At 37.0% G+C, this 22,338-nt stretch overlaps 2 protein-coding genes across 2 annotated transcripts in view; both read left to right on the forward strand.

The window, feature by feature from the left end:
* Positions 1-1,208: 1,208 nt before the first annotated feature.
* On the forward strand, positions 1,209-15,417 carry ARHGAP11A (Rho GTPase activating protein 11A). Its single transcript, XM_015815730.1, has 12 exons — positions 1,209-1,390; positions 4,098-4,165; positions 4,646-4,742; positions 4,966-5,219; positions 6,696-6,856; positions 6,943-7,089; positions 7,236-7,310; positions 8,786-8,953; positions 10,061-10,196; positions 10,999-11,104; positions 11,693-11,819; positions 12,879-15,417. The coding sequence occupies exons 1-12, from the start codon at positions 1,265-1,267 to the stop codon at positions 14,264-14,266; spliced, it is 2,853 nt and encodes a 950-aa protein (XP_015671216.1). The 5' UTR covers positions 1,209-1,264; the 3' UTR covers positions 14,267-15,417.
* Positions 15,418-19,544: 4,127 nt separating this feature from the next.
* SCG5 (secretogranin V) overlaps positions 19,545-22,338 on the forward strand; it is a 15,002-nt gene continuing 12,208 nt past the window's right edge. The window contains exons 1-2 of the mRNA XM_015815754.1: positions 19,545-19,567; positions 20,885-21,124. Coding sequence (XP_015671240.1) covers positions 20,899-21,124 — 226 coding nt within the window. The 5' untranslated portion in view covers positions 19,545-19,567; positions 20,885-20,898. The remainder of the gene's footprint in view (positions 19,568-20,884; positions 21,125-22,338) is intronic.

Here is a 22,338-nt window from a genome sequence, read left to right on the forward strand (position 1 = left end):
ATTATATGTTTTAGCCTCCAGTCCCCTAATCATCTTTGTTGCTCTTCTCTGTACTCTTTCTAGAGTCTCAGCATCTTTTTTACATCGTGGTGACCAAAACTGGATGCAGTATTCCAAGTGTGGCCTTAGTATTCCAAGTGTGGCCTTGTTTTTTTTCTAGTAACAGTCCTAAATCTTATCCCTCAAAAGGTAATCTATGATGAGCTTAGCATGTTACGCATACTCAGCCTCCCCAATCTGTACACCAAACTTTTAGGTTTGCTGCAATGAGTGACCCTAGCCAATCGTAGCTTAGCTATCAAACCATGGTCTCTCGTTGTTCAGTTTCATTGCATGAATTGGCACAGATCTTCAAGTTTTTGTTATGTTGCTCATAAAACTTAGGCATCCAGTTGCTATGGAGTTGGAAAAAACTCAGTCGTCGAATTTTATTGACAAACACCGAATACCTTTGCCAGATGGCTTTTTTTGCTCCGTCCCATATATGAACCACAAATACTGTACCTCGGACAAAGCGAAACTAGCTTAAACATGCTATTAAAACTTTTTTTTTACTATTAAAGGAATTCATAAAAAAAAGAAATACATCACAGATATTACACAATGTTATATCCCATCCCCCCACCCCCCGGACTTCCCAAACCAACCTAGGCTAATATTCAAATACAAGTAAACAAATATTAATATCTCTAACTCCAAAGTCTAAACTTAAACAATCCATCTCCTACTATTAAAGGAATTCATGATAACATGCATCTGTCCATAGAACTATCAGAAAGACTCGAATCAGAAGTCAAACCTGTTCAAAAATATGAATAGTCAATCTACCATTTATTGTGTCTATGTTTCATTTTTAAATGCGAAGACCTTTAGGTACCTACAGCTATCGCCTGAATGCTTGGCTTATTTATTATTTCTCTTATACGATTCCAAAATCGACTAATTACACACGACTCGGAAAGAAACGCAAAGGCTCCGCACCTAAAACATATCGTTGCCACCGCCTCCCCTATCTTTCTTCCGGGGTGGCGGGCTTTCGACGCGACTTGCCTTTTTTTTTTTTTTTTTTTTTTAAACCACAGTTGGCCGTTGAAAGCGCCAAGGGGTCCTGAGAGTTCGAAGACAGGAGCGGTCCAATCAGATAGCAGGGCTGGGCAGGCGCTCGGTTTGAGTGGCTAATTGACGGCCTGCGCCAGAGGACAGGCGGCTTGGGCAGATGACGGTCGAGCGGTGAGGAGGGCCGCGGCGGTTCGGAAGGGCGGCTATGGACGGTCCCGGAAAAAGGCTGGCCCGGTTGGCCGTGCAGCAGCAGCTCCGAGCCGCCTACGGGATCAAGCTGAAGAATCGCACCGTGAAGAGGAAGACGTCCAGGCCGATTGCCGCGGGAGGGGTGAGTCGGAAGGCACTAAGGGGGCTGCTCCGCCATCGGGCGTCCTTGCTGACTCTTTGAAGGCGCCGGCGAAGCAGTGGGGGTTGCGGTGGCTGGAGGCGATCCGATTCTGCTGGAAGCGAGCAGCTGCCTTCTTGCAACCGGTTTGGGGGCTTCCCTTTGGCTCGAAGGTGCCCCTGAGTTGTTCCCGAGAATCCAGACACAAAAGGGCGGCATGGAGAAGACGGGTTGTGTAATACGACTTTGGGTGGGAATACAGTGGCTATCCGCAAGCAATAGTTACAGGTAGTCCTCGACTTACAACCCTTCCTTTAGTGACAGTTCGAAGTACAAGGGCGCCGACAGAAGGGACTTACGACCATTTTTCACAGTTACAACCTTTGCAAGCTTCCCCATGGTCATGGGATCAAAATTCAGATGCTTGGCAACTGGTTCACATTTATGGCCGTTGCTGTGCCCCAAGGTCATATGCAATCACTTTTTGTGACCTTCTGACAAGTAAAAGTCAATGGGGCAGCCAGATTCACTTAACAACACTGTTATTAACTTATCATCCGCCGTGCTTAACAACTGTGGCAAGAAAGGTCGTAAGATGGGGCAAAACTCAACAAACGTTTCACTTAGAAACAGAAATTTTGGGCTCCATTGTGGTTGTAAATTGAGGATTACCTGTATTTGCTCTCGTGTATATGCATTTATTTATTTATTTATTTATTTATTGAATTTATATACCGCCCTATCTCCCTTACGGGACTCAGGGCGGTGAACAGGCGATAATAAAAACCACAATAAATATACACAAATTTCTGTCTAAAATCAAATTAAATAACAGGCATTAGCAAACAAGGCCTGCTATTGTGGTGAGGTATGCCTGAGGGCAGGACCTGAAGTAATGGGTGGAAGATTATTAAAGAAAGATTCTAGAAATGAGGAGAAATTTCCTGACATAACATTAATCAGTAAGGCAGCTTACTTATGGAAGTTGTGGGTGCTCCGTATCAGTGGAGGTTTTCAAGAAGCGACCGGACAGCTATTTGTCCAGGGTGGAATAAGGTCTCCTCCTTGAACAGAGGGTTGGACTAGAAGACCTTCAAGGTGCCTTCTAACCCTATTTTGTGTTCTATAAAATAACTTGATTAATAAATGCAACTTTGATTTTGAAAAATGGAAATATGGAAAAGTCTGTTGGTCTGTGTCTCGGTATAATTAATAGCAGTTACTTTCAAAGGTCGGATCTGATATTGATTTTTAGCCCCTGAAACTATTTGATCTATTTAGAATACTTAAGATGTGGGGAGTAAAACCTCTTGCGGTTTTCCTTGCTTGAGGAATATTTTCCCCTAACACACTATTTGATTCTATGAAAGAAATTTATTAAGACTACCCGTGAAGGGATACAGTGAGAGATTGGTAGGTTGCAATGATTTAGGATTTAACATGCGTAAAAAACAAGTAATGACGTTATTATTTATTTGATTTATTTGCCACCTTTCTCATTTCAAACCTACTCTGGGCAGCTTGCATCATTAAAAGCATTACAACCATAAAAGATAAATATTTCTAAAAGGATAAAAATATTCTTGCTAAGATGCTTATCTATATGTTAATGGCTCAAAAGAAAGCATCTTGATTTAATTAGAAGTGCACTTTGCTAGATGTTTTCCCCCTGTCCAAACAAGCATAATAGAATCAATCCCCTCCCTTCTCTGCTCTGTAACTATGTTTTAAATTCTAGATAACAAATGTATCTTTTTGGTAGGCTCTTAAAATAGGGAAAATTTAAAAGATACATTAAAAGATAGATACATTGATATGATTTTAGTAGTAGAGAAAGAAGTTCATTGTCACATATCCTTGTGATAAAGATAACTCGTATCTTAGAACTATAAGGCAAAGCAAGCAAGCATGGGGTTACTTATTCTTATATGAGTAAGCAAGTATACCTATGCTTAAAAAGAGCACAATGTGATTAGATAAATGCTATCTATAGTTTATTGTTCTGTCAACGTACCATTGGGGAACTTCAACTGATGAAGTAAGCTGTTATCCCATAACTGATGAAGTAAGCTGTATCACATAAGATAGTATTCAAGAAGCTACTGCTATAATACAGATTATATAGAAGACTTTCAGAGGAAATTTTTGGAAGGTTGTCTTTTTTCAGTTTTAGGCATTTTGTGTATATTAAGATAACAACAACAACAACAGCAATAATAATCATGTTGGAAGGGACCTTGGAGGTCATCTAGTCCAACCCCCCCTTTCCAGTCTCTTAAAAACTTCCAGTGTTAGAGCATTCACAGCTTCTGGAGGCAAATTGTTCCACTGATTAATTGTTCTGTCAGAAAAAGGTGAGTTAGAGCAGGGGTGTCAAACTGCCAGATGCATAATCCGGAAGCCGGACCCACCCACTGCAGGCAATGGCAAAACTGTCCCGATACGTCTTGCGACATCATGTGACGTCGCGAGTTTGACATGTCTGTTTGAAATGGAAATAGTCATTAAACTACTAACTTTGGAATGATTGTCTAATCTAGAATAAGTTACTTGCAAACTACAAGTTATTTTTTTCTTGTTTGCTAATATATCTACATTTAAAAAGAGGCAAATGGATTTACACTAGAAACCTCTTTTTAGATTTTAGTTCCTTATTTTGTTAGTGAAACATATTTTTCTACATTATTAAATGTTATGTTTGGTTTTTCAGGGAAAAGTATTTGGAATACCTCTTCATGAATTATCTCAAGTTGTATGTGAATATGGAAATATACCTTGGTAAGTTACAATCTGACTATAACAAGAGTCTTCACAAATATGGCAAATTTAAGTTAGATAATATTTAAATTAGATTTTGGCAAAAATACGACAGTTCTTATAAATAAGCATGCTATACTTGGGAAAAGAGACTTATTTAAGGAAAAGGAAATTGCAACATTGGTTTCTGGTCTAAGCAGGAGACATAATGACTTCTTGTCTTAATAGATTGACAATTTGTTTCTTTCTAGCATTACTGTGCAATAATGGAGAGGATAAGAAAGAACAATAGATATTCAGGGTAAAAGTAACTATATATTTTTATTTTTGCAAAGCTGCTAGTGACAGAATAAAGGAAGCTGCACTTTGTCCAGAATTAAACAGTGAATATTTTATAAATCTCATCCTATTAACTGTAATATTTACCAATCTGATAATAAGAAAATTAAGACCAGGATTGCAAAAACTAAATTCAAGTGTACCCCCCCCCTCTCTCTCCAGCTTTTTAGTTGAGGCTTGTCAGTACTTGGAAGAGCATATTCAAACAGAGGGACTCTTCAGAAAATCTGGATCAGTTGTTCGTTTAAAAACTTTAAAGGTACAGCACTTCCCCATTCTGCTTTATTTTTAACAACTTTGGTGTGTTGACACTGAAGTGCTTAATGTTGCTGCATGTGCTTTCCACAAATTTATACCAAAACCAAAATATGTTGTCTATGTGTAGATGCCTTGAGTTTGAACTTATTTCCAGATCTCCATTGCCATTTCTCAAAGTATATTGTTTTCTCCATTGACAATATTTATTTTCTTACCATTCCTAGAATAAATTGGATAAAGGTGAAAGTTGTCTATCCAGTGCCCTACCATGTGATGTTGCAGGACTTTTGAAGCAGTTCTTCAGAGAATTACCTGAGCCAATCCTTCCATATAACCTGCAAGAAGCTCTTCTTAAGGCCCAGAAGTTAGACAGCGAGGAGCGGAATTCTGCTACACTGCTCATCTCCTGCCTTGTAAATGAGGGAATAATTGAAACTCTAAGATATTTCTTCCAGTTTCTCAAAAAGGTGTCTTTAAGGTAAGTTGCAGATTTCATGAAGATTTGGCTTTGGTTTGCCCTCTGTTATATGCCTGCAGTGGAACTATAGCAGTTATAACGACGTGATTTAGAGTATTTTCTGCTTTTGAATTGGAATATTTTTGATGCCCTCACCTAATCAGAGTTGTATTACGTATATATGTATTTTGAAATTTATTTTTAGTAAGCATTTTTTTTCAAAATACATCATATTGTTACGATATCACAGTTTAACTATTTCTAGGTAATTTAAAAAAATGAATCATTAGGAAGAATATTCCTTTTTCTTTTGGAGCATGTAGTTAGGAGAAAAGCATAAATGACTAAATCATGCTATGATTATAATATTTCATTCTAAGATTTCTCTCTGAAATAATTTAAACTTTGAGATTTGCACCAAGGTGTATGTAGCTCCCCCAAGAATTGCAAACCCTATCCAGGCCTTTGATAGACTTTCATGTTTTCTTTTCTTTTCTTTTTTTTGTGAGGGGGCATATCTGCATAAGATAGAAGCAAGCTTGGGAAAGCTTTCTTTTTTTCCAATTTTTTTTTATTATTTTCCATCATAAAAAAAACAATCACAAGCATAATAAACACAATAACAAGTAAAAAACCCCCATCCCCCCCCCGGACTTCCCAAACCTAATCCCAGGATAATATTCATATATGAGTAAACAAATACTAATATCCCTAACTCCACAAAATATCTTAATCTACAAAAAAGATAGAAAGAATAAACAAAAATAAAAAAANTTATTTTCCATCATAAAAAAAACAATCACAAGCATAATAAACACAATAACAAGTAAAAAACCCCCATCCCCCCCCCGGACTTCCCAAACCTAATCCCAGGATAATATTCATATATGAGTAAACAAATACTAATATCCCTAACTCCACAAAATATCTTAATCTACAAAAAAGATAGAAAGAATAAACAAAAATAAAAAAATCTAAAAACCTAAGTTATATTCTACCACTCTATGCTTCTTTTGAATATAAACAATCCATCTTCTCCATATTGATAAGAATTGTTCGTTTGAATGATTCTTCAGATAAGCCGAAATCTTTGCCATTTCAGCAAGATACGAAACTTTCAATCTCCAGTCTCCCATTGTAGGCAGAATTGGGCTCTTCCAATTTTGGGCTATCAACAAACGGGCGATGGACCATTTCTGGCTTTTTTGCCTTCATCAGTTAGCCATACCCTTTATGGGATTCGAACCTGGGCAGTTATACATACTAGTCAGTGATTTAGTCACTGAGCCACAGGTTCTCTTCCCCTTGGGAAAGCTTTCTTGTATCAAGTTTATAATAGACATACTGGAACCAAAGTTGCAGTAACTAATTTGTAATTAAGAGCTCGCTCTTCGGTATCAGTGCTGATTTAGCATTTTGAAAAATGAATATTAAATAGTATTAGTTATATTTAACCAAATATTAAATCTAATGCTATTCTGTTTTTTCATTGCCTAGATCTGCTGAGAACAAGATGGATAGTTGTAATCTAGCAGTAATTTTTGCTCCAAATCTCTTGCAATCCAGTGAAATTGAAAAAATGTCTGTGCACACAGAGAAGAAACTCCGCTTGCAGGCTGGAGTTCTGCAGACATTGATTGATCATGCAGAAGACATAGGTAAGGTGATGATGATCAGTATTACGACATTAGAATATTGTTTTGTCATATTTTTTTTTTGAGGAACATAATTATACCTTTTTCAGGACAAATACCAAAGTTTATCCTGGAAAAAATACCGTCCATGTTTGGCATTGATGATTCTCTCTCTACACCTGCATTCCATGATGATCAAGAAAGCGAAATTGAAACTCCCTCTGAACACTTGAGAAGGAGACGGCAGAGCATAGGAGGTAATAAGTAAATTACTTCTGCAGGTTTTTTTTAAAAAAAAGACCCTCAAGTTTTAAAAAAAATGCAAATGTTTATCAAGGGCTAAATAAAAAAAAGAGAGACTAAACATTAAAATGTTGATTGCTTGATGTATCTTCAATTTCAGATATTGTTAGTGGGGCTCTGAATAAACTTAAATCTAACAGAACACCCTCCACTACACCTCAGAGAGACCAATGTGGTAGGTATAGTGCATTTGCATGAAGCACGTCATGTCAGCAAGGCTTGAACATGTTAACAATATTACAGTACAGGAATAGTATATGGTAGATTACTGACTTAAACAAGTCAGTAATTCTTGTTTTACCCTTACATGTACTATTCCATTGAGCTGAGTTTTACACTTAAGACATGACCTGCTTATTTTGCTGCATATTAAAGCTTGAGTGCCATTTTGTCCTTTGCCACTATAACACCTAAAAGGATATTTCAGCTGTTATTTCAGTTTGCATACATGCTCCAAAAGCATTTTACTTATATTGCTAATGAGAAATCCTTCTTTTCTGTTACATTGCATGGCTTTGTTCTAATATCTGTAAAACAAAACATGGTAATTGTTGCATTAAAAAATAATAATGGCATACAGTTCTGGAAAGAAACAGAAAATAGAAATATTTTTATCTTACCATGCAGTGCTTAATTTTATGTATGTAATTATTATTCCAATTTGTATCCCGCCCTTCTCCCGAAGGACTCAGGGCGGCTCACAACATTATTAAAACAAAGAAAGACCCACACACCCCACCGAATAAAACCAAATTAAAACCAAAATTTTTGTGTTGTGATAATTAAAATTTCTAAAAAACCCAATTTAAAAATCCTCCCTAGGCCAGGCCCGCTTGTTGGAAAAGCCATGTCTTGAGGGCGCGGCGGAAAGTAAGGAGATCCGGAATAATCCGGATCTCGGGGGGTAGTTCGTTCCAGAGGGCAGGGGCCTCTGGTTAATGTGTTGGACTAGGGAGATTCAGGTTCAAGTTCACCCTTAGCCATGGAAACTGATGTGACTCAGTCAGTCTCTCTCAGCCCAACATATCTCACAGGGTTGCTGTTGTGCAAATAAATGAAAATGCTCATGTAGACCAACTTGAGCTCTTGGAAGAAAGGAAGAATATAACCATGTAATTAAGCATTGTAAAACAATATGGTAAACAATATGCACCGATGAGGGAATTTTGAACTGCAAGGAGCCCTTTAAACCACTAAATCTAACCCTTTGCTTAGCACAGGAATCCAAATGAAAACATCCAAAACAAATGGCTATATAGACTTGGCTTGTACGCATCCAGCGAATGGAAGCCATTTTATTTGTCTGTTTAACTGGACAGAATTAAACTTAAAAAGTATAATTATTTGCAGCTCTTATTTTAGTTCATACTTGAAGGAATACTGTTGTCCATTTTAAAATATTTAATGTGAAAGAATAGATGTTCCAGTTTTCCACAAGGTCCTTTTTTTTAGGGTGAAGAGTAAGTTTTCTCCTCCTACTCCCAATTTTTCAGTTTATCCTTTTCATTGCTCTTCACATTGCTAATTACAGGATAAAGCAAATAATTACTATGCACAATTGTTCTACATATGCTTACTATTAATAATCTATACTTTGTATGTTTTCCCATATTAAATATTTGACTGCATATATATATGTATATTCTTTAGTGTTTTCATCAATGACTCCAGTAATGGTTACTCCGAATTTTAAGCGTAAATATCCTGCTGATTCCTGTCAACGCATATCCAGCAAGAAAAGGCGATCTGTTGGGCATAACATGGGTCCTGAAAGGCTGCCAAACAGCCTCTTTAACATTAGCTTAACACCTGGATCAGGTAGAGTGAAAAATATCCAGCAATGTTTTTGGGGTGTTCAAATTCCTATCTCTGCACACTTCTTTTATTACAGACAGCAATGCAGAAATACTCTGTACAAACAACACTACTATAGTATGACATTTGTTAAATTTCTTGCATTGCTTAATAGCATTTATATAGCATTCGAAGCATTTTGCATGCTTAGAATAATTTACAAATAAATTACAGTTTGGTGTAGTATCATTGAGTAGACATTTTACTGAACTATCTACATCTAAAGGCTCTGGAAAAAGATTTCATCGTTAGAAAAGAACACAAATTTTGAAATAATTTTGAAAGTCTTGAATCTTTGAAGATGAATTTGAATTCTTAACATGTTATTCTTTCTGGCACAAATTCCTAAATGTGTTCAAAGAAGTCATCAATAATTGAACTGACCATGAGGATAATCATAGATGACATTATATTCCATAATATACTACAACATTTCGGGATTGTGTTGGCATGGTGTAAATAAACAGATGTAGTACTATGTTAGTGGTAAAAAGAGAAGGGGACTTAAACAGAATAGCTTCAAGCATTCTGAACCACTGCCCAACTTTCTTTGCCACAGGAATGTATTGCAAATATTTTTCAGGATTTTTTTTTCCCTCTGCAATCCCCAGCCAGATCCAGTCCATTTTTTTTAACATGATCTTTCTTTTGTCAACTTTTCCTCCAACACCATATTTGGTCCAGTTCTGTGTTTTTCAGGGGTTTATTCTCCTGATGGAGGTAGACATTCTTTCTTACATTTGGATGAGTTGGAAATAAAATGAAAACTGCTATTAATAGTTTTAATAAACTCTGGGGTGGTTATCTTTAAAATATTGTATAATGATATATTTTTGGACCAGATACATTTTTGGTTTTGGAAAAAGAATTTCCTTTATGTTCTTGTGAAAAGGGAAATAGATATAGGCATATGAAATTATACATTTTTATTTTAAAAATAGCTATTTAAAAAAATAGCTATTTCTATAACTTGTTACCAAGAAGTGGGGACCAATGACATTTTTATGGATAAAATTGTATTCTTAAGTAGAATAATTTTAAAATAAGCTGCTACTTTTGTAAATCCTACAGCTCCATTTGTAGATAGCCCTTCTGTGTCTCTGGATACATCTCAGACTTCATTGTCTACTTCAGCTACTTGTGAGAAATCTCACTCTAATGGAAGAAGTCGAAGGAGCAAAAGGATTGCCAATAAAAAAGTACAAAGGTATGTTTGTCAGAATAGGCACTTCTGGCATAGAAGGAGTAATATATTTTTTGTTATAATTAAAGGTGTTAATATATTTTATATTCTGAACAGTATTAAATACAATGACTGAGTCAAATCTTATGGCCTTTAGTTTTTTTGAAAGCTAATTGATCTCTTGGTTCCCATATTATTTTACTGTAGTACCTCATCTATTTATTTTCCCTATGTATACACATGTCCTTTATCCTTTCTTATATTTATGAATAATGAATATAAGATCCATGATAAATATATTTAGAAACATTTAGCGTTCTGCTTAGTTTTAGTATTTGTTTCATGAATGGAAAGTTATATGAAATATCCAGGAATTCATTGAAAATTCACTTTTATCATATGAAAAATAGCAATATCCGTTCTGCAGTTGACACTAATCTATTATCTACTCAGGAATGGAGCTCCCACAACCTATTTTCAGTAGATGTTATCATTCCCACTTTTGTTGCAATTTTTTATTTTATAACCAGCATTTTTAAATTGTTACTTTCCTTGTAAATTAACTGATTTTAGAATATCAGTTTTACTTATTTTTATCCTACCTTTAGGTAGCAAACACATACACAATATTCCCCACCACAACAATTCTATGAAGTGCATTGAGCGGAGAGAGAAAAGGTGACTAGTGCAAAGTTATCTAGCCATCTTTCTTGCTTAAAGTGGGATTAGAACTCACAATCTCCTTGTTTCTAGGCCAGCACTTTAACCACGATATCATCAGTAGTTTAGAACAGTATTCAGCCAACTTATCTCTCTTTCCTTTCAGAGTTGAATCTGGAAAAACAGGTTGTTTTTCACCTAAAATCAGCCGGAAAGAAGTAGTACGCAGGTCATTACGATTAAAGTTCATTCTTGGAAGAAGCAACAGACAGGTATTATATATAACCATGTTTCACTCCTTAATGGAAATAGTAGCTTCTATAAAATCCATGCAACCAATACTCACATACACAGATACACATATAAAAAAAATTCATTACAACTGGTTATGATTGGACGATGAAGAGGAAAATAGAGCAGTTTGATCTGACCATCTCCTAGAAGCCCACTTTCATAATTTTAGGCTAGTAACAGTCTTTTGCAGAACATTGTTGGTTTATTATTTGTAATAAAGACTAAAGGGTAATTCAATCTGTTAAGTGATAGAGGATGTGTGGTAAATAGTCTAAAAATCTGAAGAGTTGCTTACTGATATTGTCTCCATGAAGATGTTTGCTATGTTTCTGATTTAAACTTACCTGTTTTTAATTATTACCATTTACCAATTTACTGTACTTCAGTCTTGCTTTCATTCTTCTTCCCTTGTCATCCTCTTCTTAATGGCCACTGTCTGCTAGTCCATTCTCTCTTATGATATAGCTTCTTGTTAGAAATCCCAGGTGCTGTCTATATCTGTGAGAATGTAGAATAGAAGAAACATCTGAATAAAATTGAATCAAACTTTTTTTTTAAATTTTAAGAATACTGCAGTGGAGCATGAAGATAACAACAGAGCTGAAAACATTGGTCACCGACTAGCTGGTTATCAAGATAAAGAAAATGAAGTGGGAACTATAAAGACTACAGCATTGTTAAGCCCATGTGTTGGTAAGTCTATAATTAAAAAAAGTAAATACAATGAATCCTTGACATAGCAAACCTTTTTCAGTAGCAATAGTATTATGTTGCACTACATTACAGACTGAGAGTTTAGGGTAAAATATGAAATTTAAATGTTTATTGCGTTTTACATTCTATTTCATTTGCAACCAAGTACTTTCCAGATTCTTGGAATATAACCGAGGAAGGGAGTTTCATTATACTGTTACTTCTTGATCTAAACTGTATTGTTTTATAAACTCTACTTGGTTGAAGAATGGAATCAAAAAATCCATATAATAAAAGATCATGCAGTATTTAGCTATCTTGTGGACTCTTTGAATTTAAGAAAGGCAGTCACTATTAGAACTGAGGTCTTTCTCAGTAGTTTATCCATTAGGCTAAGATGGGTTGAGTCAATCTCAGTCCAGATGCATCTATTTTCTCAAAAATCTGTACTCATATAGTCCTACTGTGTTTCCATACAGACAGCAATAGCATGTTATTAGTGTACTGTCTTTTTCCAAATGAGATTAATGTATTTATAATTGGGGAGGATCAGTCCACAGACATTATGTAGAGATTTGCACTTCAAAACACAAGTGATTACTTCTGATCATGTATTGAGATATAAAGCAATTACAAATGATTTTCCTAGTATGTGACTATTTGACATTTCAGTTTTAAATATACATTCTAAATGTATAGAATGATTCTGTGGAGATTGCTTCATTTTCTAAACATTAAAATTTCTGTTCCTCCCTACATAATCCATATATGGCACTAGAATTAACATGGGAGAAGTACAATGTGTCCCCAAGTTAGAAAGAAGAGACTAGAATGTCGTGACTACTACGTTTATATGTTCTTTTAACGCTAGTCCACTAATGGCTCTTTTTATTCTTAATACCCTTACCAAGCCAGTTATGTTATAACAATGGTGTTATATAGTACTATGGTAGAAAAGCAGAGTTCTGATATATGTTATCTGGAATTATAGTATTAATGTTCATTTAATGTATACAATTTTGATTTTGCTGATTTTTTTTAAAGTATCTATTTTTTAAGGTTTGAAAAACGTCAGCAAGTCCGAAGAAAACTTACAAATTCCAAGCCGTCATACTGCAGCAAACTTTCGAATGTCTTGGATTGGTCCTGCAACCACAGACTCTCAGGAGACCAGAGTTTCATTAATGGGATGTCCTGAAACAGAAATCTCTTCTGAAACTGCTGCTGCCAATAGAAAGCCATTAGTTATTCCTGCTGAGCCCATGTTTGCAAATAGTGAATGTGATAGCAGTAAACAAAAAACATCTTTTTGTGAAGATGAAAATAATTTAACTGAACACATGCTGCTGAGAATTAAGAAGGCATTTTCTGAATCTGGAAGCAACCTTCATGATTTATATGAAACGGAGTCTTCAGCATCAAATTTACTAAAATTCAAGAACCCAGAACTAAAATTAAAGAAAGATCTCTTTAAAACAACGGATCAGAAAATAGATGTCAAGCAGGAGCCTCAGTTTGCCAAATCAGTCACTAAATCAAATACCATTGATCAGGTGGATGCTATTAATGAACTCCTCTTCCAAAATAATAAGAGTGATCATCCAATCCATATTTTAAACCAAAGTGATGGATTAGAACAAGAAGACCAGCTGATTACCTCTCCTATTATTCAATTAAATAACATAAATAATGTGAAGAAGGAGAGAGTGGAATCAAATAAGCAATTTATGTCTGAAAAAAAGGAATCTAAATACTGTAATTCAAAGAAAGAGACCTTTTTCTCAGAAGGTGGAGATAAAAATGACCAACTGTTTCTTCAAACAGAATCCTATGAGAAATCTAATTCTTCCCCTTCAGGAAAAGTGGCTGATCATATACATTGGTTCAACAGACTTTCATTAAAAGAACCATATTCTGCAACCAGAACTAAGCCAGAGCTCAAGTTTCAACGTACCCCAGTCCGTCAATCTGTAAGGAGAATAAATTCCCTCTTGGAAACTCATAAACAATCAGTTGCTTGTAAAAAAGCTGGTGATGGCTGCACTTCTCTTGCTAAATCCGTGAGCTACGAAACTGCATTGTCTTCCTGTGCAGTAACTACAGACAATTCATTGACAAATTCACTACCTTCTAAACTGACGTGCAAAGAAAAGCACGATCAGTTGGCTCTATTTCCCAAATCTTATCCTCAGTTGATATATTCATCAGAGCAAACCATCAAAGAAACGTTTAATAATAATTCCAAATCTGTCCTTGAGGACTTAACTAACCACGAAGCACCAAAAAATGTTGTCAAAATGAGCACAAGGTTAAATGCTTCAGTGGGAACACCTGATAAATATGTTCTCAGGAAAATGGCAGGAACAAAGTCTCGGTATAGAGGGTCGCCAAAAAACCCAATCCCCACAGCAAAACTATTCCCAACTTTCAAGCCTCTTGACTTATAATGGTTTGATCCCAGCCATGTTTCTGGGCTCTTATATCTAAGCTTGTAAATGTAGAACTGAAAGTGTTGGATCCAGAATCCGTTCTCCATGGAGGACCTTATTCACAGAGAGATCCCACTGGTGGAAGCTGTTGGCGTCATTTTCCCTCCCCCTGAAATCACTTATGCTTCCCCAAATCTGCACACGACTGAGGAATTCTCCAGAACAATAAAGCAAATGCTGCTGTGTTGTACAGAGGGAAAATAACATTCTGAGTGGAATTTCATTCAGACAATATTCCTGCTGGCAGAAAAGCTCAATCCAACATTTATCTTTCTTTAAATTGTCTTAAGTATGTCTCTTTCTTAAAAAAATTTGGGACTGAAACTTGAAGTTCTGTTGAGTGAATGAAGCTTTTACTGAGTAGCATTTATTTTGGGAGCCCTAATTTTGGTACTTGTTTTTATGTTTTACCAAATTTTATGGATGAGAACCTGGAAGGGCTGCTGACTGTTATTTAACTCAGAGATAAACAAAGGATCGGTTTCTAGAAAACAAAAAGCTTAATACTACATTTACAAAATATTTAATTTACGGGGTTAAATTTTGCAATGTGCCATGCTTTTTTGTAATCAGTTATCTAGAAGGCTTGTATTTGTAAAATTTATTTCTGGGAGTGGTAATTTAGGTCCTCTATTGCAACAACAAATGTACTATGTCCATACTTAGGACAGCTGCACTTTTTTGTGGACTCAAACAAATAGCGACTCAGTAAAATGTTAGATACATGTATCAAATCATCAAATGTTCTACAATTGGAGTGGAGATATATTGAGAATTCTAGCACAGCAAATGGAAGAATGTTCCAGAGCTGCTGAATGGATGTTACTGTCTATGTTCTATATTGGGAGAGGGTGACTAGAAGATAGTGAAAGAACTTGCTAGTTCTTTTTTTTATAACTACTATAATATAGGATGTATAATTCATAACAAGTGTCATGTGATTGAGATACATTGTACAAAGCCATACTGTTTAGATGCACAGAATTTAGATCAACTTGCTCTATTGAAATGAGTTGTAATTGTTGTTTACTATATATAAATTATTTAAATTTGAAATTACGTTTTAGCGTTTTAGAATAGTTTGGGGAGAATGCTAAACACTCTTACCTCTGAAATTAAAAAAAGCTTAATTTTTTTTATATTGTACATGCCGCATTTAGAATTTTTTTTACACATCTATGTACATGCTACCTTCATGAAAAGCTGTTTACATCCAGTTAATGTTGAAAAAGTCTGCAATACTGCTTTAGTAATTATATTGATGCATTTTTAAAAGAACTGTTTCCTTCAAGATACTAAATCAACATGCTTAGAAAATAGGGTACTAGTATTCAAAAAGCCATTTACCCAAAACTTCAACCAACTAGGAATATTATGGAGCAAAGAATGAATCAGTTTTGTTTTGTTTTGTTTTATATTGGCACTTTCCTGGTAAAGTGAAATTCTAAGATAACTATTGTTAAATGGTATTTCAACTTGATAATGACAAAGGATGTAGCCAGCTTTAATACAGTGAAACTTTCTGCTAAGAGACATAGTATACATTTTCATGAAATAAGGTTCAGCATTTTTATTACCATAGGATATTGATCGATTACAATCACATGAACATAATGTAGTCTATTCCTTCACTAACTTATGTTAAGAAGCTTAATCATAGCCACATCACATTGCAACATTCCCTGCCAGTAGTAAAAAATAGTGGTCATTTTGGATACATTTTGACTGATATACCAAAAGCACAAGAAAACCCCACATTTGCCCATAATATTCTAGGTAAGTTCTAAAGGTGCTTTTTCAAAAAGCAACTGGACTTTGCTTTTCCTTGAAGACATTTAACTTCTCATCCAAGAAGGTGGAAGAAGAAGCTTCTTGAATGAAAAAAAAATGTCTTCAAGGAAAAACAAAGTCCAGTTGCTTTTTGAAAAGCACTTTTGGGACAACTATGACTTGGATGACTAAGAACCTCCATAGACATTTATTTTATGTAAGTTAAGGCTTCTAAAGAAGTGTAGTTGAGACTTCTAAAGAAAAGTCTTAAAGCAAGCCAATATATCGTTATCCAGACCCCACCAACTAGGATCCCACCATCCAGAGAATACCATCTTCAGGAAGTATTGTTTCAGCCTTCTCAATGATGGTCCCAGTCCTTACAACTAGATATCTGGAGCCTCCCCACCCCCACCCCAACTTACTACATTTCCACAGAGACATTAAAACATGCCTCTTCAGTTAGTATTAGAGATGAGTAAAATCATGTTGACGGCAGTTTGCTGTAGTGGATTAAGACCCCAGTTGAGAAACTTAGGCATGAAGATGACTTTTGGCCAGTCATTTCCTCTTGGGCAGCGGTTCTCAACCTATGGATCGCGACCCCATTTGGGGTCGATCGACCATTTCACAGGGGTTGCCAAGCAAGGCTGTCCGCCATTTTTTTCCCCTTTTCCGGCGGATGCCTTACCTCCCTTGAGCTGGGCCAGCTGGTGGTCGGCCTGCTCCATCTCTGCCGCATGCCAGCTACGCCTTGGCCGGAGCAGGGGGCGGAACCACGCATGCGCGGCACTCCCGGGCAGGGAAAGTCCTCGACTTACGACCAGTTGGGGGTCGTGGCATTAAAAAGGTTGAGAACCACTGCTCTTGGGCCTAGGAAGCAAGCAATGGCAAACCTTTCTGAACATGTTGCCAAGAAAAATGCAGGGACCTCTCAGACAAAATGTAATCATGCTAGCACAAGTGGTAATACATTTGATTGCTTGGTTGTATTAACTGCTTTTTGTTTATTTTCTGAAATTAATACTGCAAGCCACCAAGTCTCTGAAAATATAATAGTACATAAATTGTAACAAACATTTCAAAAATAACCCTATGTTAAAAATTAGAACTATATAAAATACATATGGGGTATCAAAATAAAATGTTCTAAGTATGAGATAGTATTAAGGAGGGAGGTATTTTATTCAAGAAATGTAGACAGAAGTATTCATGGAAGATGTTTCTTGCTGGTTTAAATTTATGCTGCTATAGAAAAATTTTCCTCTTGTTTTCAAATCTGGAAAATTAAGTGTGGATGACATGTTGGTAGGAAGTAACAAGTACTTTGCACCTATTCTGAAAGTCTTAAAAAAAAGTCACAGGTTTTCCCATCAGTGCAATAAGATCTATTATTTTCACATTGTTTTCAAAAGCAACATAATTATGATTTTTCACAGATAAAGTGATTAACAAAACAATAGTTAAGTTTCATGCACCATTCTAATCCACACTTTCTTTATCCCATGCATTGTTGAATAAACTGCAAATTGCTGGATTCATGCAACATACTAAGCCAAAAGCAAGTCACGCTTTGCCTTAGTTGATGAACAAATCATGTGGTAGGGATTTAAAAGCTTTAACCCTATTCAGGAAATACATTTGACTCTCTTAAAGCTCTGTGCTTAACTTTGGCAAACACATTAATTATATGGAACAAACACTGGCTGGAAGGTATGAAATCCTTTATTTTGTATTGAAATACAATATATTGATACCGAGTCAGATACTTAATGCAAATAATGCTTTTTTTCTTCATATCTGAAAGTGGATGCAAATAATGCTTTTTTTCTTCTTATCTGAAAGTGGATCTACATTATTGTACCCTACAGCATTCTAGGGAGAATGACATTTTAAATCCAGCATGTAGTTTGATAAGTAGGAGCCTAACCTTAATAACATCAAAGAGCTCACATCTTTTAAACACATACTTTTGAGTCCTATGTGGCCAGCCACTATGGCTATCGTTAAACATTTTGGAAACTAAAGACCACACTTCTGAAAGGCAGCACCAAGATTGTAGAATGCCACAGTACAGAACTGCAGCTACAATAAACAATGTGAGTGGGATCGAAGGGATCCATGTTCACATCTCATTGGGTTAATTTTTTGATCCTCGACAAATCATATTTCAGTCTAACATCCTAGCCTCGTGAGAAAAGGACGGGAGGGGGGGGAAGAGTTCCTTAGAGAAGAATAGTCAAACTAATTGTAAAGTACGTGAGACTGGAAAAGAAATTATATTTGCTCAACTGTCCTCAATTTATGATGGCAATTCTAGTCCAACACATTTACACTAGCAGCAGGAGAAGGTTGACGTTGGCTGACTAATGCTGAATTTCATTTCTATAAATAAATCCATATATATTCATCCCTCTATCTGAAAGGATCAACTCCAGTTGTTGTTGTTAATTGCGAAGTCATGTCCGACCCATCGCGACCCCATGGACAACGTTCCTCCAGGTCTTCCTGTCCTCTACCATCTTCTGGAGTCCATTTAAGTTCACGCCTACTGCTTCAGTGACTCCATCCAGCCACCTCATTCTCTGTCGTCCTGTTCTTCTATTGCCCTCAATCTTTCCCAGCATTAGGCCCTTCTCCAGTGAGTCCTTCCTTCTCATTAGACGGCCAAAGTATTTGAGTTTCAACTTCAGGATCTGGCCTTCTAAAGAGCAGTCGGGGTTGATCTCTTCTAGGACTGACTGGTTTGAACGCCTTGCAGTCCAAGGGACTCGCAGGAGTCTTCTCCAGCACCATAGTTCAAAGGCCTCAATTCTTTGTTGCTCAGCCTTTCTTATGGTCCAACTTTCACATCCATACATCGCAACTGGGAAAACCATGGCCTTGACTATACGCACTTTTGTTGGCAGGGTGATGTCTCTGCTTTTTAGTACGCTGTCTAGATTTGCCATAGCTTTCCTCCCCAGGAGCAAGCGTCTTTTAATTTCTTGGCTGCAGCCCCCATCTGAGGCGATCTTGAAGCCCAGGAAAATAAAATCTGTCACTCCCTCCATTTCTTCCCCATCTATTTGCCAGGAATTGAGAGGGCCGGATGCCATGATTTTGGTTTATCAACTCCAGAGAGATTACCCAAAAAACAAAACAAAAAAGCAGACAAAGCCGGCTTGGGCATCCTTGCTTGGGAGGCCCTTCCCCGCCGTCTGTGCAATGGGGTGCAAAAAGCCCAGCTGTCAGGGGTTGCAATCTACCTCCGGGAATCCTGGCAACCATTCACGCACACGCCACGGACGGAAGGAAAAGCACAGCAAGAGCGGGCGGGGTGGGGTGGGTGTGTGTGGAGGTAGGAGGATGGAAGAGGGAAAGCTGTGACCACGGAGCTCCCCCAGCGCACGCGTTCAGACGTTGCTTCTCCTCCCGCGTCGCGCCTGGGCAAGCGAGCCGCACTCGGGCCAGAAGAGCGCAGCCATCCTCGCTCACCGGATCGAAGCGGTGAGTGCAACGCCCGACCGGTTCTTGGCAACTCCAGGGATGCCCGGGCGGCTCAGAGAGAGGGAAGGGCTGGGGGGGGGAGGAGAAGTAGCGGGCTACGGTTTTTATATTGTGCGGCATCTGCGACGGAAGGAAGTGACCGTGGGCTGGCTATTCTTTACTCTCATTTACTGTTAGCATCGTTCTCGATTTTATGGCCAGATGGTCTTTTTAAAAATGTCCAGTGCAAGAGAAATAATACAGTTCTGGGAGGAGTTAAATAGAAAGGCAAGGGGAGGGGTCACACCGACCTTTATTCTTAGCCGGTTCCTATCTGGTGAAAATTATCTGTATCTTTGGGGAAATACACAAGGGGAGAAATGCACCCAGAAACCGGTTAAATTGGAAACAGTAAAATGACCGCAAATCCCGTCTGTATCAGGCTAAAACGAGTATTAGTGACTATTTCCCCGTGTGCGCTCTCTTTCTGTCCCTCCTCCCCTTTCTTTCTTTTATAATAATAATGGTGCAGAAATAGGACATGGCTTTTCCCAGCATGCATTGTGAAGAAGCCGAATGGAAGGTTTGATGGCAAATTTAGGAGCACAAGATTGACAATCAGCTTCGTTTGTTAGATTTTCTCTGATTAATCGCTGCTGTCATTTGAAGGGATCCCGTTTGAGGGAACTGAACGGAGCCTTCGGTCTCCAGGAAGCAAAGCCAAATAGGGGCAGAAAGCCAAAGAGACGATAATATTTAATTGATGTAGTGAATGTGATAGGCTGCCAGCCTTTTGACGTATTTGAGAAGCTGTTTCCTAGCCTTCCCATATTAAATGCACAGCACAGCTTGGAAGAGAGGAAGGGCACCATAATATTTCATTGGAAAGTGATTGGTGCTTAGAAACAGACTAGGACCAAATTTTGAAATCCTGCTAATTTGGAAGTGAGCAGCCCAAAGTCTGAGGTCCCAGCCTCTTCTTTGCATTTGCTAAAGCCTCTCAGAACCGTGAAGTTGATAACTAAATAAAGAAAAAACTGGATAGAATTCAATGAATAGATTGCAGGCTTCCTCATAAAGCCTCTGAGAAACTGAATATCAGTTTTCAAATTGATTTTACCAGGCCATCATCACTTGCCTTTCGGTTCATGTGGAAATAGATAATAATGAACTTGACTTTTGATATTTGTTGTAATGTTTGTCTTAAAGATCCCTTCTATAGCAGCCTTCCCCAAATGCCTGTTCCATTGGACCAGAACATAATTCAGGTGTTGGGGAAAAGGAGGAACATGGCATTTCATTTCATCATTCACCGAGTTCCTTGTTCTCTTTGCATAGGTGACAGAATATAGATGGGTATCGCCATGACTTCGACCTTGCTCTGCAACCTGTTACTTCTGCTGGCCTGCAGGCTGGCCTTGACTTTCAGTCACAGTGCTAGGAGCTCAGATAGAGTTTCTGAAGCTGACATCCAAAGACTTCTGCATGGCGTGATGGAACAGTTGGGCATTGCAAGACCCAGAGTAGAATATCCAGCCCATCAAGCAATGAATCTCATAGGCCCACAAAATATTGAAGGTAAACATTTATCTCTCTGAATTATTAATGAAATTATTATTTTAAAGACAATATTGACATTCTATCCTGATTTCCCCCAAATGTATTACCTCCAGATTTGTTGGACTACTGTTTCAAGGATTCTCAGCCAGCATGGGAACATCTTTATAGCTTTTATAGTATCCCCTATTTTATATATTAGGAAATTACATAAAACCCTTTTCTTGATCTGGTGATTTCCAGATTCATCATTGGACAAAAGTGTTCATTATTCCAAGAAAGCAAAGCCAATAAACCTGATGGCTGGGAATTATAAAATATAAAACAACACTGCAATATCTACAGGACTAACCTTGTATTACATTACATTTTGACTAATCAAAATCTGTTAGATTGCCTGGGCATTTTAAATAACTTTGTTTATTTAGACTGGTTGATTTGGGACATATATATATATATATTCCAACACGCTTTCTGGATCAATGCTGTGTTATTCTTTGTTTCAACATTAGGTGGCTGTTGAGTACTGGATGTACAAATTAGACCTGCTAAAAACTGTATTTTGTACATTTCAATCAGCAGATGGCGCACTGCCTCTCAAGAATTGAGTGGAAGCCAAATGGTTTTATAAGGATGTAATGGAATAACATCTAAGTTGTTTGCAGTACAAATCATTCTCTGTTAACAGCAATTTATCTGCTACTAACACACTTTTTTTTGGAAGATTTCCTTTCATTCCTTTACAATAAAAAATAAGCATATTAGAGATGTCAGTTGCCCTACTTCATACTTAAATTGCTGTGTACAATCATTCAAGGTCATTTAGAGATACGTAATTATTGGTATAAATTGAAACTGGGGGATTGTTAAAATTAAGAGTAAATGTTGCAATGAATTCCTAGGCAAGCCTATCTAGAAATAACTTATAATAATCCTCAGTGAGATTTGCTCTGTATAGGGCTGCATTAGATTGTAATATTTAATAAGAATGTCCCAACGGTGCTTTTTCAAAGGCAATTGGACTTTGTTTTTCATGTCTTCAAGGAAAAACAAAGTCCAGTTGCATTTTGAAAAAAAAACCTTTGGGACAACCATGACTGAATGGATGACTGAAAATGTCTCCATAGACATTTAATAAAAATGTGTCACACACAAGACGATGGAGATAAAATCACCATCAAGCATGTTTCCTACAAAATCCTTATTTATGTTGATTGCATACCAATGGAAAACCC

The sequence above is a fragment of the Protobothrops mucrosquamatus genome, unplaced genomic scaffold, assembly GCF_001527695.2.
Source record: "Protobothrops mucrosquamatus isolate PMUCROS unplaced genomic scaffold, P.Mucros_1.0 scaffold_104, whole genome shotgun sequence".
NCBI classification, from domain to species: domain Eukaryota; kingdom Metazoa; phylum Chordata; class Lepidosauria; order Squamata; family Viperidae; genus Protobothrops; species Protobothrops mucrosquamatus.